A 16,887-nucleotide genomic window follows, 5' to 3' on the forward strand; every position below is an offset into this window, starting at 1 on the left:
GTGCTAAGAAGGGGAAAGTCAGTAATTAGTGAAAACAAGTGAGCTAAGATTTTTCACATTTCTAATTTTCTCACTGTATAAGAAAATTATGTAGGAAGTTTTAATTAGAATTGTTTGCAATTTACTTTGGTCCTACGCGGAAAAATGGCTAAGCTTCACTGTATTTGCAATCTTGTTCTAGAACTAGCAATAGCACCTTTAAATACAAGCCTCAGAAAAAAAGGCTTTCTCTGTTTGAAATGTTTTTAAATCCATATATTAACATTCTCATTGTTAGCATTTTCATTAAAATGAAAAAATAGTGACCAATATGCAAAGAAAATGTATTATCAGAAATAATTGGTTTGGACCTCTTTGCTGAAGAATAATGTAAGTCATAACCAACTCTGCTGAAATATATGGGTCGTTTGATGCCCAGACTGATAAGTATTTGGAGAGAATACAATATAACATTTTAAACCAAAATAGAAAACTACTCCTCATCAACTTAAACTTTGCAGATAGCACAACACCATGAAAAATAGATGTTTGCTAAAGCCTAAAGGAAATAATTCCTACATATCTGCAGCCTAAAGTTGTTTTTTTCCTGCTACTAAATTAGTAATAATAAACTTGTGACAAGCATTTCTCCCATAGGCCTTATATGCAATGACTGTACTCTTCTAGGGACTTTTACCATACAGTAGCCAGGAGTACTTAATGACTTGAAAGTGACTGGGAAATGCTTACTTTAAGAAAAAAAAATATAGGCAACCTGTCATTTAACTTCAGTGATGGGATGGTATGGCTGTAAATATCTTTCAAAGGCATGGTATGGAGAAGATTTTGGAAAGATACTTTCAGATTTTGAATGGCTGTGGGATCTAGGTTAAGAAGGTTTGAGCAATTTTCTCTTCCTATTATCTTAGATCTTCTTTATACTTCCTTCATCTTACTGGGCAGTTGTATCCTTGGAGAATAAAAAGTCTTTGAATATCATATATTGATATCTTGGATGTCACATCACCGATCAAATGAAGAGTTCAGTAGCAAAGACCATAATAAAAATTTCAGTGTCAGTGCCCTTTCTAAGGCAACTTGTGAGAGGATGCTTCTTTCAGCACAGTCCTGCAGAGAAATGTGGTACTTACACGTTACAAGGTTTTTAAAGTTATGATCTATCTCACTAGGTGAGGACTAAGAAATAAATCTGGTGAAAATATCTTAATAATTGCTTTGGAACATTGAAATATTCCCCTTTTACCTTCCAGTAATAAAAATTTAAGTAAAAGGTTGTGTCTTAGTAATTTTCTACCACTTTATCCTGTTTTAACCTGATTACCATCTGTCAGTACTTTATAGAGACAGAGCAGCAATCAGAGTGCCACATATCATTACTGATGCCTCTTCTCCTTTTCTTAATTGTCTTGCACACATTTTACCTACTTTAGTCCTCTATATAAATGAGAAGCTATTCCTGGGATACTGCATAGGAATGTGTCTTCTGCTACATGATGTGAGGCTTAGGTGCTCAGACTTAGTATGAAGAGGGGAAAATGGATAATATTGGCTCCAGACAGATAGCTAGGTCAGTCTGGGTGGTACAGTGAAAGGTGTAAGGGCAGTGTATCTCTTGAGAATAGAAGGCAACTGAAAAAAGTAGACACTCTATGAAAAAAACGTGCTTATCTGGAAAGTTTATATAAGCTACAAGTGGAAAGTCCAAAGTTTGGAGCTTTTGCATCTAGCACTGACTTATCATCAATCTCCCTGTTTTACTTCCTCTTTCTTATTGATTTTGGCTCCTTTTCTGTTAGTTACACCCTCCTAAGTTACATACCTTTTCTTAATGAATGTAATTGCATTGATATATTGCCATTAAAAAAAAAAAATCTCAGTACAAGGAAAATAATTCAATGCAAAGTAGCATTTGGAACCCTGCAGGTTAAGAAAATCTTCTGTACATAAAAACACAAGTTCAAGCAGCTGCTAGTCTGCCCCTCTCTTGGAAAGGGGACAGCTGGAGATACCAGCCATTCAAACCATCAGTTTTGGGGCTTACAGTCATTTATAAAAAAGGGAGGCAAGCATCAGTAGGATCTAAGGTATTCCAGGCCAAGAGACTACAGGATTTACTGAGAATTGTGCTATTGGCATATTGCTGCCATGTTCATACCCTACACCTCCAGACACGCTTAGAATTTGCCAGCTTTGAAAGAAGAAATTAGTAATATACCAATGAGCCAACAAGCTCTGGCAGCTCTTTGCACAGGGCCTGCCAGTAGGTGAATGGGATATTGCCAGAGAAGCTGAATTTCAGATGAGAGGGTGGAAAAGGAGAAAGGGGTTTTTTTCAGAGCTCTGATTCTTTTGTGCTAACTTCAAAGCAAAGCAAATTTTAAGAGACATATTGGTGAATGCACTGGATAAATAGTAGTAAGGCAAACCAAAATGTCATCTGTCTAGAAAAGAATAACCCTCGAAATTACTGATGACACTGGATACACTTTCTTCAGCCAGCAGCATGTTGCACTTTTCTCGCTCAGGCAGATTATGACAACTGTTCCTCTGATATGACCCGTGAATGAATGAACATCACTTTAATGGACTGCCCACAGTGGACAGACAGCACCAATTTGCACTTCCAAGCACAGCAGGTAGTGAACTCTAAAGGAACATTTCATACTGGCCATTAAGCATCCAGCATGACCACAAAACTGAAGTGACACAAGGAGAGAGCGATTCCCTGGGAATATGGATCATGTTTTGTAACCAGCTGCAGATAAAATAACCAGCTTCTTCTATAACCTGCTATTATCTGTGGGATGCTAAAAAATCCTTTCCCTGGGATTTTAAGTTTCTCTCTGCATGACTGTAGTTAATGACTGGACTACGTGGGGTGTTCATTGTTTAGTGACTGAATATCCCTACTGCTAACAAGTTGTGGGTTTGTTTTTTTTAATTTAATGCATAGTATTATAGAACTGTATAGAACCCTGAGCTTTTTGCTGAAGTTTCTTCCAGACATATGCAATTTTCTGAAGCTAATTATTGTAGTCCTATGAATCTGTGACAAAAATTATCAAGAATCCATTAACCAGGCCAGAAATACACAAAACCAATTATTTTGTATCATCCTTAAACCAGTGTTTTCCCTTTGGAAAACCTGTAAAAATGTGCTGTTTACTTTTGGTCAATTAAAAAGAGGTATGCATGCATCCAAAAGTTTTGAAGTATTTGATGTTTGTTTGCACTGAAAAGTACATAATAATGTCTTTGTGACCAATCAAAATAAAAATTCAGTTTTCTCTGTTTAATGGCCATTTGTGGTCTTAGTCCTGGAAGTATAGTAATTATAAGTGATGAAAATATCAGGTAAAATCAGAATGAATTTTTAAAACTAAAAGCAACTTGAATTATTCAAATAATTGATGATGAATCTTCGTATTAAAGAGCTATCAGCTATAAAATAGAGTGCATAATGAAAAATGGCACATTCCGTTGCCTTGTGTGATAGAGCAGCTTCTTGCCTTGAGAATTAGCTTCACATGAATTCTAAGGTGAATTTCAACTTTAATTCTATATATATATTATGAAAGGGAAAGCCTTGGCTAAATAGGTTTGAGCAGCTCATCTGAACATCTACTGTATGGTGCTTTTAAATACATTCTTTTTGTCAGACAAAGACACATCTATGTTGTCAATCATTAATACCTTTTGATTTCATTTCTTGCTCAAAAAGATTTGTTGGTGGAAGGGCTAATTATGTGGTCTCCATGCTTACAATTGCAGATGATGGCTGTGATTGCTGAGAGGAATTGTCTCAAAAACATTCTTTTAACTCCTTGTGTTAACATGCACTCAGTAAAAAACCAACAAAACAAAAATGCCCAAACCTTCAGAAATCAGGGAAAACTAAATTCCATAACTAAAAAAAAAAAACAAAAAAAACCCCAAACAAACAAACAAACCAAAACAAACAAACAAACAAAACACTATAGTTGTAATTTATTCTAAAAAATTGTTCAGTAACTAGGTAATATATTAGACATTCTGAGCTCTGGAGTTCCCAGCACACAAAGGACATCGACCTGTTACAGCAAGTCCAGAGGAGGGACACCAAGTAGGTTAAAGGGATGGAGCACTTCTCCTTTTAGGGAAGGTTAAGACAATTTGTGTTATTCAGCCTGGAGAAGAGAATGCTTCATGAGCACCTAATTGCAGCCTTCCACTACCTGAAGGGAACCTACAAGAAAGATGCTGAGAGACTAGTTCCAAGAGCATGTGGTGAGTGACAGGCCAAAGGGGAATGACTTCAATGACTGAAAGAGAGTAGGTTTCTTCCTAATGGAAGAAATTTTTTACTGTGAGTGTGGTGAGGCTCTGGAACACAATGTCCCACCCCTGGAAGCATTCAAGACTAGGTTGGATGACGCTTTGAGCAACCTGGTCTAGTGGAAGGTGTCCCTGCCCACAGCAGTGTGGTTGGAACTAGAAGATCTTGAAGGCCCCTTCCAACCCAAACCATTCTATGATTTAATGACTTTAAAAATGAACTTTCACAAAAATTTATCTGCAGATATTTCCTTTGTAAGGCTTCAGTCCCATTAGTGCTGAAGTAAATTTCATTTAGTGACAACTTTCCGAAGGAGAGCTGCAACATGAAAGAAAGAGGAGGTGGATATAGACTGGGATTGGCACTAGGTCTGCTAGCTGTTCAACATTATGTCCTGCTCAGACAGTTCTGAGAAAACAGCCCTGGGGCAAAGGTGATGCTGTATGATTGGAGTACATCAAGTTCAATTTTCATCCAAGTTACCCCTTTTCTGAACTCAGGAGGAGAGGCAACTAAACCAACAGGAGCATTTCCAATATTATGCTCATGTAACTTCAAATAGATGATTTTGCAAAATTATTGGTGAACCAGTAGGTATTTCATCAGTTCTTCAATCTCTAAGCCTTATTTTGCCATCCCCTCATCCTAGATGAGCACTTTTTCTTGTCTTCCTTGTGCACACATTGACTGGGAAGGGGCTGTTTCTTATCAGATATTTCTCACACAGCAATTAGCACAATGAGTATCAAATTCTGTTTAGGACGAATGAAGGCAGTTGTTTTCCATGTGAGCAAAGGATCCTAATGTGCTGTGAATTTGTCAGCTCTGGGTGGGTCTGCAAAAAGCCCTTCAAAATCAACAGAATAGCCTTTCACAAACCTGCTTTTAAGATTTCTGGGATAGCTTGGACTTGTGGTATCTTGAAACTGCTTAAAATCTTACCAAAATAACAAAATACAAGATTCAAACTAAAATGTCTTATTTTAAAACCATTATGAGAATAGAAAGAACTAAAAAGTTCTCAAGAGCGAATATCCTCACATTATTTCTTACATAGAAACCTTGAGAGAAAGTGGAAGGATTCTGGAAAGGCTTCCTGACCCCAGAAGTTCATTGAGTGAAGATGCTGCTGGTTTTTTCACATTTAGTTATCACCTCTTTATTCTTAACTCAGTACTCACACCTGTGTTTTTTGTTGATGCTTTACATTCCTGCGAGTCCATTGAGCTTTAAGAGTTTAGGTGAAATTAGGTTCACAAGCTAAACTGTTTCCATTTCCTGAATTTCTGAACTCTTCAAAAGGAGTTTAAAGGGTAATATATAAATACATTTATATTTTTAGATATATTACATATATATATATATATAAAATTATATACGTGTATATATATATATATATATGTGGTGAGATTGCCTTGAAGAGAATCAGCTACGTTACCCTTTGGTGGTTTCTGTTTACTCACTCCACACATCCATGAACTCCCCCTTCGCAGTGGTGCCTCACGCTGGTAGGAGCATGTGTGTCTTGTCAAACAAATGCTAGCCTGTCTTGGCAGGCATGGGGCTAAATAGACCCCAAGGAAGACAGAGCACAGAGCCTTCTGTAAGCAGTTTCCACAGCATCTTTACCTACTTGGTTTGTTTCTTGTATGCAAACTTGTGCATGCGCTTATTATTTTTTTTTAAGCATAAGTTGTCCGTTATTTCTTTTTCAGTTGACATATTTTCATTTCCATTTGTTCATTTCTGGAACTGTTGTGTTTTCAGTTGATTTCATAGGCGGACTTGACACATACTCCTACCGACAGCCCCCCCAGGAACATGTTGAGTTAAAGCCTGTAAAGCCTATAGGTAAGGTTCTGGTCCTATGGACTACGTTAATCCTTCTAACTGAACTGAAAGCTAACCTTCTCCTAAAATAATTTTAGCATCAGATTACTGATAATTTAATTATATTTTAATTATAATTTAATTAAAAATTAATCCGCATAAAACATTTGAGTAAGGACACTTTGTCATTGATGACATACCCGCTAAAACAAGGATTAATAGACAGCACCATGTCTGCCATGTTGTGCCTCATCTTAACACAAGGAGAGCCTCTCAGTGAAGGATGGAATTGCTTCCCTGCTGACTTTTTAGCAAGAAAAGAGCTGGTTTATGGCTGCTGCTGCAGCAGAAATCTTAATGAGATTAACCCATTTATAGAAAAGCAGAAGCTTTTACATTTGTCTAGCTACTGAAAGAAAAATGTTTGCTGAAAAACTGCTAGTCAGCTTAAAATCTAACTATCTGTCAAGTTTCACTGGAAGTTTATTATCTCTTTGTCATCACTTATTCACTAACACCATGAAAATCACATGTTTTCATAGACTCTTCCTGCTCTGCTACCTAATGAATAAGTTTGGATATATATCTATTCTTTTTATTTGAAATAAATTAAGATAGGGGGAGACATTACTAGTACATATATTTTGGCAGAAGCTTGTATAACTTCAAATAGATGATTTTGTAAAGTATTATTGGTAAACCAGAAGACGTTAATTTAGAAATTTTTCTTCTATGGTTGGAAGTTGTTGTGCTGTTGCTTTCAGTCTTTAAATTTACCTTTGGGCCTTTCATGCATCTTAAATGCAACACGAAACCCATGTACAGGTAATTGAAACTGGTTTAATGACTTACTGTATTTTATTTAGCAGTTAACAGAATTAAAATGGGTTGAAGGTTTTTCCTGGTGTATGCATGTGTGCATGTGCTTGGGGTTTTAATTTAAAGTGGACAATTGCTAACCAAATGTTTTGAGTTGGAACTTGACACCTGAAGTTTGTGACTTTATTAATTTTTGCATGTTTTAAAAATATATTTTATTCATGATGCAGCTTTCAGTTTGTAGAAATAAACACAGACAAAATTTACTAAATATTTAGCTAAATATTTTAGGATTATGAAGGCCCAGAATTATGGTGTATGCTAGAACAGGAAAAAATATCACATTACGACATGAACATTTTGGCTTTTGATTAAGTATGTGCTCTACACTGAAATCTACGGTTTTCAGTAATATTTCATTAAAAGTCAATTTTGCTACATTTTATGTGGGAAAGACAACTGCAAAATGGGAGTTTGACCCTTCTGAGTAAGCTGTTAGAGGAAAAAGTTAAACTGGTATTCAGGAGCAAGAAAGCTGCACCTCCAGCATTTACACTTCTCTGTGAAAGATTTTAATTTCTAAATCTGCATTCAGGTTAGTTGTAAGAATTAAGTGAATAAATTTTTAGCACCTTCTTAGCAAACTTACTATAATTAAAGAAGAGTATAAGACATATTCACAGAAAACTTAAAATACATTCCTGCAAAATATTTTAATTTGTTTTACAGTAGAAAAGACACAACATCTGATAATTTGTTATTTGCTGGAAGATTTTCGATAAGTAGCTCAAAGGATTTTGGAGTTGTTGGTGAGCTGATACTGGAGAATAGATGGCATCTTCCCATTTCCCATGTATGGGTATTCTTGTATGGCTGGGAGGACCCTCTCTGGCTTCTTTACTGCTTCAAGAAGTATAAAACTGAGAGGGAAACTATATTGTGTTGTCTTCTTTATTGATGTTTTGGGTTTATGTACTGAAAGATACAGAGAGTATCTTTACATAAGCTGGGAGGAAAATTACTATCAATGATCAAAATCTGAATTAAAAGCCAAATTGCTGGACATAACTTTGTCAGTGGATTGTGCCAGAAATTTGCAGATGCTTATCTCTCTGCAGCTCATTTCCCTTCTTGATTTCCTTTGATAAGTGAATTGCTATCTATATCAGTTATATATAGCCTGAGAATCCACAGTATCCCTTATAAATGTGACTTCTGGTGCCCAGGCTGTGCAAAACTCCATCTCTGTTCCCTTAGAATTGAACATGAATAATGCTTGTAAAAATACATCAAAAGCCTTCATAAATGTTATTTTATAGATTAAAGCTTGGCTATATTTCCATTTTTCTCATCCCTTTTATTTCCCTTATTTCATTCATAAATTAACTAAGCATCACCCATTGAAAATACAAGACTCTGTGGTCTCATACAAACCATGTGGAAGACAGTATGTTTTTATCAAGTACTCATACTCAGTATAATTTTTACTTACTTTTAATTACTAACGATTAGCAAGACTAAAATTAGTTTTCCTTTTCACCCCTCAGAGAGGTTAAATTTGAGCTTGTTCCCATGGGGAACAAATTTTAATCCAAATATGAATGATCATAGCTTGCTTGTCTGCTCTTTGTTCTGGCTATAACTCCATTAGGCTACAGGACAAGAAGCAGGATCATTGCCCTGAATCACACTGTTTCAATTGAGATGTGTATAAGGCAGGAGACAACAGTAGAGTGGAAAACAAATTGTCATGTTCTATTTGAGACTAAAGCACCAGGACTATGAAGAAGACTGTTGTGTCTATTTGTCTGTTTCAAAAGTCTGGTCACTCTGTAGTATTTAGAATTGCTTCATGTACTGCCACTGGAAAAGACAGGAGCAGAGTAACTAGAAGAAAAAAATAAGAAGTTGCATCTTGGTTTGCATTAGATATTATTATTACTACTAATAACTGTATTATAATACATTAATAATATATTATCAGAATAATAGTGTCAGAAACTAATATAATAATGTTATATAGTAATGATAATTATTATGATGATTGTAATAATAATAATATAGCAAAATAAAACTACTATAGCTTTGGGCAACCATATCTAAACAGACTGAATCCCTAATTCCAGTTAGGGATGTCCCTAGCATTTCTAAGAATATTGCTAACTTCTGCTCATGGAACTGATTCAGTGTATGAGAAAATGTGAAAGTGGAGAGGTTATTACTCTGTGATGGACCTGTGTGATCCCGTCCTGTTTTTATCTTCCCTTGAGACTTTACCCATCTTAAAATTGCTCTGAAAGACCAACATAGGTTTTTCAAGATTACACAAGTAAACCTGATGTACAGGGATTCATGTGAGAACACATAGATTCAGCAGGTGTGTTGTGGTGAGAACTATAAATAGTGTGAGTCCAGCTCAAATGCACAAGTTTATAAGCAAGTCATGTCAGAATTTTACAACCAGGTGAAAATGCATCTTACACTGTTAAAATATGTTATGCTAAACTGAATCTGTTATTGTGTGAGCTTTAGACATGTTTCACCAGCTCTGGGATTTTTCTCCAAGTGTTTCTTGCTTTTGTGGTATACATAATACAAAGCTACTGCTTTGTACCTAATTATTCGTTCTTGACCTTATATGTGAGTCTTACAGCTGAGGAAATTAGTGACCAGATGAGAGTTATCCGCTTGTTCATTAGTTACTAACCTGTCCTTTGGTATGAATTTACAGCTCAAAAATTAGGAGGTAAACAGAATAAGTTTTCATTTGTAAGTAATTCATATATCCTGCTTTTAGGTCGAAGTAAGTAATGAACATGGACTCAAGACTTCTGCTGCTGTAGCTGAAGAAACAGATTTTAGAAGAAAAGACCAACCTTGTGACTCATTGTTCTGGAAGAAACCCACCATCCGTTCCTCACGGCATGTGGAATGTTCTTCCCACAGGCTCAGTGTCATTATAAGCGTTGTATTTCGTAGATCCTTGTAGATGATCTTGAATTTCTGATTACTTATAAGGACACTTGTAAATTGTAAATTTTTTTCTTTTTTAATTTCAATATTTTTACAACGTTTAGTGTTGAGGCATGAAAACAAAACAACCTGTGAAAACTAGAAGGGTGTGTCTTTCTAAAAAATGTCAGTATTTTTTGACTGATAGGATCATACTGTGCCTGGTCAAGATTGTGTAAGTTAACAGTAATTTTGACTCCAAAATATGCAGCAAGAGTCAAATCCTAACAGTGTACAAGAGATCATTTCAATGCTGTATTTAGAATTCACAATGTCCACTCCTTGCATTGTTTGAGCTGCTGAATGCGGTAGGAATTATCTATGACTCTTCTTACCCAGATGTTCAAGCACTAACATACCTAATTATAGCAATTCAGATATGATTCCTTTTCCTTTCATAGTCTCTTTTGCCCTGAATCCACCACCAGAAGCTATCTCTGATTTGAAGAGAAGTAGGACGACCTACTTCTGACACCTATGGGTGTCAGTCTCTAGGAACTTTTACATCCAGGGCTGTTTAGATGTCTGTGATTTGCACATTTTTAAATTCCTTTACTCCCTTCTCCCAGGAAGAAGCCAAGCATGAATGTACAGTACAAGGTACCAACTGAAGCCTTAGAAGCCTCTGGGGACTAATTTTTCTCTTAATTTAAAAGTAAACAAGCAAAACTGAAAATGTGTGTAAAAATTTGTAAAGTTATTTGTAAATACTTCTAGACAAAGAACATGTATGTAACTGTGGTATTTTGTTTTCTATTCTGTCACCACTAGCATAAAGTGATACACAAAGCTATTTTCTCTGGAGAACTGGCAGTTTTTTTAACAGAACATTTTATTTTTTTCTTCTTAATTACAATATAAAGTACTGTGTAGATTTGTATGCCCCAGAAAGTCATGTGTCTCTACAGAACCTCTGTGTCTCCATTGGGGTTTTGGGACTGTTTGTGGTTTTGCACTATTTTAACTTCATGGTTTCTTTGGGGGGACTGTCAAAAAGGACGTTCCTTCTGGTGTGTGTTTCATTACCTCTCCACCAGACACTGAACAGAGGTCCTTCGAGTTCCTTCATAAATACCCTAGGCAATCTTCAGCTGATCTAAACATTTAGATCCTAAATTTGCGGTCTTCTCTTGTATTGTGTATTGTCAAGTCTGAGCAGGTGAGAGCTAGACGAAAGCTTGTCTTGATCCTTTCCCTCCTAAAATCTGTGTTATTTACCAATATGAATCTATTGGGGATGGTAAGAAATACAATGGAAGTAGAGTCTATCATTTTCAGGAATCAAGGGTCTTGTGATGCATCCATCTGCTTTCCAGCTAGTTAACTCAAAGACGTCACCAACTTCAGAGAAAACACAACCTGAACTTGGATTAACCTTCCCTGAAACTGAGTATGAAGTAAGTATTAAGAGAAAGACAACAAGAAACGGCAACTGAAAAAAAACCTTTAGTAGTATTTCTGAGACTAGATATACCTCAGATGGTATGACTGTGTGTGTGAAGTCAGATTGGGCCAGAAAGAGGGATACTTTGTATGAAGATGCCATCTGTTCTCATGTATTTGTGTGTTCCCTCATATACTCTTTTCTCCTATATTCTAGAATATTACAAAGTACCAGGTTTGTCCCATCTTGAAAACCTCATCTCTAGCACTAAAACCCAAGTACTATGTCACAAAATTAATAGGTATAATATAATTTTTGAGGCATCATGATAAAGATACAGTGTGGATTGCTTTATATCTGTAATATTTCAATAAGTTAGACACATTTTATCTATTTTATAATATATTACTTCTGTTTAGCCCAACAGATTATTTTTCTTTTTTACATGATGCCTTAAACAGTGATGATGTCTACCCAGCCAGTGTGTTCAGTCTTGTGTTGTAATGGCTCCAGAACTTCGGAGATGGGAATACCTGAGCACCTTTCAGTGCCTGACAGTTTCCAGAAGTTGCCTTGCTTCAACTTTCTCAAGTACAGAGATAGGCCAGGATGTAGCACCTAGCACAATGATTCCCATTATCAACACTGTTCCCCTTTTGGTCTTTACAGTCCATCATTAATTTCCCTGCATTAATTATTATGGGCTAGCAAATTAAAGGCCTCCAACAGAATCCAGTGCTGCCCTCAGGACCAGATTGGAGGAACAGGAAGGAGTGCTACATTCCCCTTGGTTGCACAGGTTTGACACTGTTCTGGTAGAGCTTTGGAAGTATGTATTTGATTTTCTGCCAAGACAGACATGTCTGCTGGACCATGTTTTACAAATTTGTCTGAATGTGTCTAAACCCTGTCTTTGTGTAAGTCCTTCAGAACTGTGTATGTGTCACAAAAATTTTGCAAAGACAGAACCTAACTTCTCCTCCATTTGAAATATTGATCACTTTTTAGCTGGGGAATGCAATCCAGTATATCCCAAATACACTTAAAATCTCAGAATCTTTAGCAATACAGTGAGTGTGCCATCTGTCTCACTTAACGAACAGAACAATCCTGATTGAGAGGGATTTGTCTTCATTAGAACCAGCCAAAAGGCAGATAGCAATGCCAAAAGAAACTGTCATTCTTTTCTAGAGTGAGACACAAAAAATAGTATCACTATTTGTGATACTATTGTACAAGTCAACTTGTACATGTTGGGGGAAAAAGATCTTGAGAATAATAAGTGGATTTGAATGTTAATTGCTGTGTCCTCCAATAGAGTAGAAGATATTGACTAACGTTTTTGTAGGAAGCCTTGAGCAGTAGTTCCTTTATTTTTATAAAACATTTTCAGTAAGGTGTTAGGTGAGTCCCAGATGAGCCAGCTATATAGGGAATAAATGTTAACTTTCTAAATAAACTTGGATAGTTTTCTTAAGCTTTACTGTAACAGGAAACTGCAGGAAATGACTAGGTTTTTACTGCAAAACAGAATTTGCTGACAATCTTAAAATTTTAGAGATTATCAGTTGCTGCAAACTGTTCTGGTGGCATTAGTAAGTCATATTCTTACAATTTAGGGCAGCTGAAAATCTATCCTTCAAAATTTTAGACTTATTTTTCCTTTCCCCAAGTTTCTACTTAATTCATTTTTTTCTCAGAGAATCAGATTTGCCATAGTACTTTAACTGACAGAAAAACTGGAGATGTAACTACAGAAATATAGCACTACATATTCACCCAGGACTGAGCCAGGTACTGCCAGTTTTGTAAAAGAGCAGTTGATATCTTCAAGACCTGAAAACAAAAACTATAGAAAGAAATGAACTGGTTTTTTCCTGGTGCAGTGACATACAGTGATTATATATTACAATTTCTGGAATTATTGCTTGGACTCTTTCATATTCATAGAGATTTTTTACACAAAAGTTTGAAATAAATAAATTTTTCAAAGTTCAATTTTGATCTGAAAGTGCTCTCTAAAATGAAACAGTTCAGAGCCTGGATTAGCTGAAAGGTTTTTTTAGTGCTAGGATATGACACTAACTACATTTTATAAATAACTTTAAACTAAATAATAGAGCTCTACCAATTAAAATCATGGGAATTATATCTGGTTTTATCCAATAACTCCTTCTTTTCAGTACTGCAGAAGATGCTATAAGGACAATGGCATTTATAAGATATTAATAATTGGAATTTGAAGCTAGGGGTGTGGTTGCTGGTTAGCATGTGGTAATGCTAATTTTTCTTGTTTAAAACCTGAGAACACATTATTGGGCCACTCAAAAGTCTGTGGTCTGGCTCAAAAAATGGCAGATTTTAGTCCAAACAACTACTGACTTGTTCCTTTCAAACAACTTTGAGTAAAGGCTTTCTTTGTTCACAGCTGCCATGAAAGTTTCTTCTCCATGATTGGATCCTGAGTTTCACCTCTCCCTCCAGTTGCCCACAGCTCAGACATTACAACACCACTGTCACCTCCAAGCAGCATGTTGGCAGGTGCAGCCTTTTTTTCAACACTGACTGCAATGTGCTTCTCTGCATCCAACTGCCTGCCTGTCTTTCACGTGAGGATTATCATGTTGAAAAAGCCAACCCAGCAATCCATCAAGGTCCTTTAACAGACTTTGGCAGTGGCAAAAAAAAAAAAATTGACATTCCAAACTAATTGGTTTGCCTCCTTCCAGTATCAGCCTCATCTAGTCTAATTATAACAAATTACAACCTGGAAGCTCTTTTAGACACTGAAAAAAATTCTTTTTAAGTTGAGAAAATGTTCCTTCCGTGTAAAGCTTCAATGTCAGCAGGATGGGGTTTTTTTGCAAATGAGTTAATCTCTTACCTGCTATGAGTGTTTTGACAGAAAAAAATGTCCAACACAGTGCCCAACACAGTGCCCAACACAGTGCCCAACACAGTGCCCAACACAGTGATGGGGTGATGCTGCTGCCTGCCAGAATAGTGCAGGGTGGCTGGTTTGCACCCTGAGATGGAGAGTGCCCTCATCAATGCAGCCTTAAAGAAGTGGTCTGTCTCCCCTCTCTGTTTGGGGAGCTGATTATCCCTGCAACTGTAAGTAGGGATCAGCCTGAATGATTCATTAGTTTGCAGAGGCTTGATAATCAAACTAAAACATGTGTTATGGACAATCAGGGAACTCAGATCTGTGAAATAGGCACATAAAGAAGATATTTCATATTGAGATTACTGCTGCAGCATTTGCCCTATAGAGCTATGTCTGCACTGCATGCTGGTGGTGTGCTCAGAGCATGTCAGAGCAGTTCTGATCACCCGGCATTACCAGCAGCACTCTGCTTCACTGTAAGGGGACACTAAGCTGTTCAGGACCCTAAATAGTTATTTAGCAGCTAAAGACATAGATCTGGCCCATACTGCTTTGCTGTTTGACAGCTACATATGAGTTGTGCCATTTTCCCCAGATTGATAAGCTGTCTTATCTGCTGATAAATGATGGTTTCTTGATATAATTTCCACTTCCTTCACAGAAGTCATAGTTTGAATGATTCTCTTTGATTTTAAGCAAATTAAACATCTGGATTTAGTTCCTGCTTCCACATGAGTACCTGCTCATCAGTCACACAACACAGTCCTGGATATGACAGCTTTGTGGAATAGCTGGTCTTGCATGGTCTGTTGCCTTTCAAATCCAGCAACAGACTCTGAAGATAGTCTCACTAAGCAGCAGCCATGCATCAATAATACCAGGAATTCAAAAAAGATTCTCCTTATTTTGCTTATCCTCCTAGGACCCAATATCAGTTCTTCAAGCCTTCTGTCCCAGTTTCCTATTTATTTCACACCAGCCACATGCAACCATGCTTTCAAAACACTCCTGTAAGTCAGTGCCAAGCAGACTTGCTGAAGCCGAATTTTAAGTTGGCAGAATGTGATTCCAAGAGTAATCTAATTTCTCATTTTCCACAACATTGAGTACCTGCCCAATTAGTAGAGCATCATATACAAGGAAGGGTTACAGCATCCCCTAGTACATGACATATTTGGAATTGTGTTACACATGAGCAAACAAATCAATTACCCATGTTGGCCCATACTATTCAATAAAATGTCACTAGAGTGTACTTATACTGCTTTATCTGCGTACCCAGAACCAGAGTGGTAAGCAGGTAGAGTACCAAGTTCTGGGGCAAATGTGAGCCAACAATTTGTTTAAACAACCTTGATCTGATATAAATAATCCACATTGCAATTGCTCTTTTATTTTTTTCTTAGCAAATAAACCTGCCTGGCTTATAAATTGCAGCCAGACTCTCAGGTGTGCGATAACCAGTAACCTTTTATGCCAGTCTTATACATATATATATGTGTGTGTATGTGTGTGTGTGTATTCAGAATCATGTTTTGATTTCTAAAGGCCTTAGGTTTCTAAAGGCCTTATAATTCAAATAAGTCATTTTTTTCTGAAGTTTAGAGGAGGCTACGTCTGGACTGCTGCAGGAAGTGTCCCTCTGGGTGTTTGGAGACCAGAATAACACCTACAAAGATCGTTGCCTGCCCATTGCCTGGTCCCAAGACCCATTGTGGTGTCAGCACTGGCTGGCAGCTCTGGAAGATACTCAAGTTCTGACAGGAGCAAGAGGGTCTGACTGTCACAACCAGGTCTCATCCCTGGGTTCTGCACCCTACAACAACCTGCTGGGTAATAGCTCTTTGGACACTTTTTCTGGCCGTGCTCGGGGGCTGCATTTACCTGCATTTAAGCCTTGACCCTGGGCCACAGTGTTCACCTGTGCTGTACTGTGGTCGTGTCTGTGCTTGGACCTCTCTGACCCCAAAAAAATACAAAAGGCAGATCTCAAGAAATGAGTTCTCATGAGCTTTTGGTGATCACAGAATCACAGAATATGCTAAGTTGGAAGGGACCCATAAGGATCATTGAATCCAGCTCCTAGCCCTGCACAGGACCATCCCCAAGAGTCATGCCATGTGCCCAGGAATATTGTCCAAACACTTCTTGAGCTCTACCAGGATTGATACTGTGACCATTTCCCTGGGGAGCCTGTTCCAAAGCCCAGCCACTCTCTGGGTGAAGAACCTCTTTCTGATATCCAACCTAAACCTCCCCTGACAAAACATCAGGCCCTTGGGTCCTGTCACTGATCACTACAGAGAAGAGATCAGTACCTGCCCCCCCTCTTCCCCTCAAAAGGAAGTCGTAGACTGCAATGAGGTCTTCCCTCAGCCTACTCTCCTTAAATTCATGCACTGTGATAAAGATGTTAGTATCTAAAGTAGGGATCTACCTAAGGTAAGCTGTGTTCTTGGAGAAGTATTAAACTCAGGTATGTAGCTAACACATGTGTAATATGTATAAGATTTAAAAGACACTTTTATTAATCTGTCTAGTTTGTAAAAAATTAGACTTCTGGCTGTTTTCAACTCATCAAACCTACTTCACATCACAATAATCTGAAAGGAAAAATGAAGGCTGGACAGGCTAGCTCTA

At 37.2% G+C, this 16,887-nt stretch overlaps 1 protein-coding gene across 2 annotated transcripts in view; it reads left to right on the forward strand.

Moving 5' to 3' along the window:
* The window catches only part of NKAIN3 (sodium/potassium transporting ATPase interacting 3), a 355,608-nt gene extending 343,913 nt beyond the window's left edge, over positions 1–11,695 (forward strand). The window contains exons 6-7 of one of the 2 annotated variants that reach the window (XM_027638896.1): positions 6,083–6,166; positions 9,762–11,695. In XM_027638896.1, coding sequence (XP_027494697.1) covers positions 6,083–6,166; positions 9,762–9,775 — 98 coding nt within the window. In that variant the 3' untranslated portion in view covers positions 9,776–11,695. The remainder of the gene's footprint in view (positions 1–6,082; positions 6,167–9,761) is intronic. The other variant, XM_027638897.1, reaches the window with a different exon arrangement.
* Positions 11,696–16,887: the final 5,192 nt, after the last annotated feature.

The sequence above is a fragment of the Corapipo altera genome, unplaced genomic scaffold (assembly GCF_003945725.1).
Source record: "Corapipo altera isolate COAL_440 unplaced genomic scaffold, ASM394572v1 49, whole genome shotgun sequence".
Classification (NCBI taxonomy): domain Eukaryota; kingdom Metazoa; phylum Chordata; class Aves; order Passeriformes; family Pipridae; genus Corapipo; species Corapipo altera.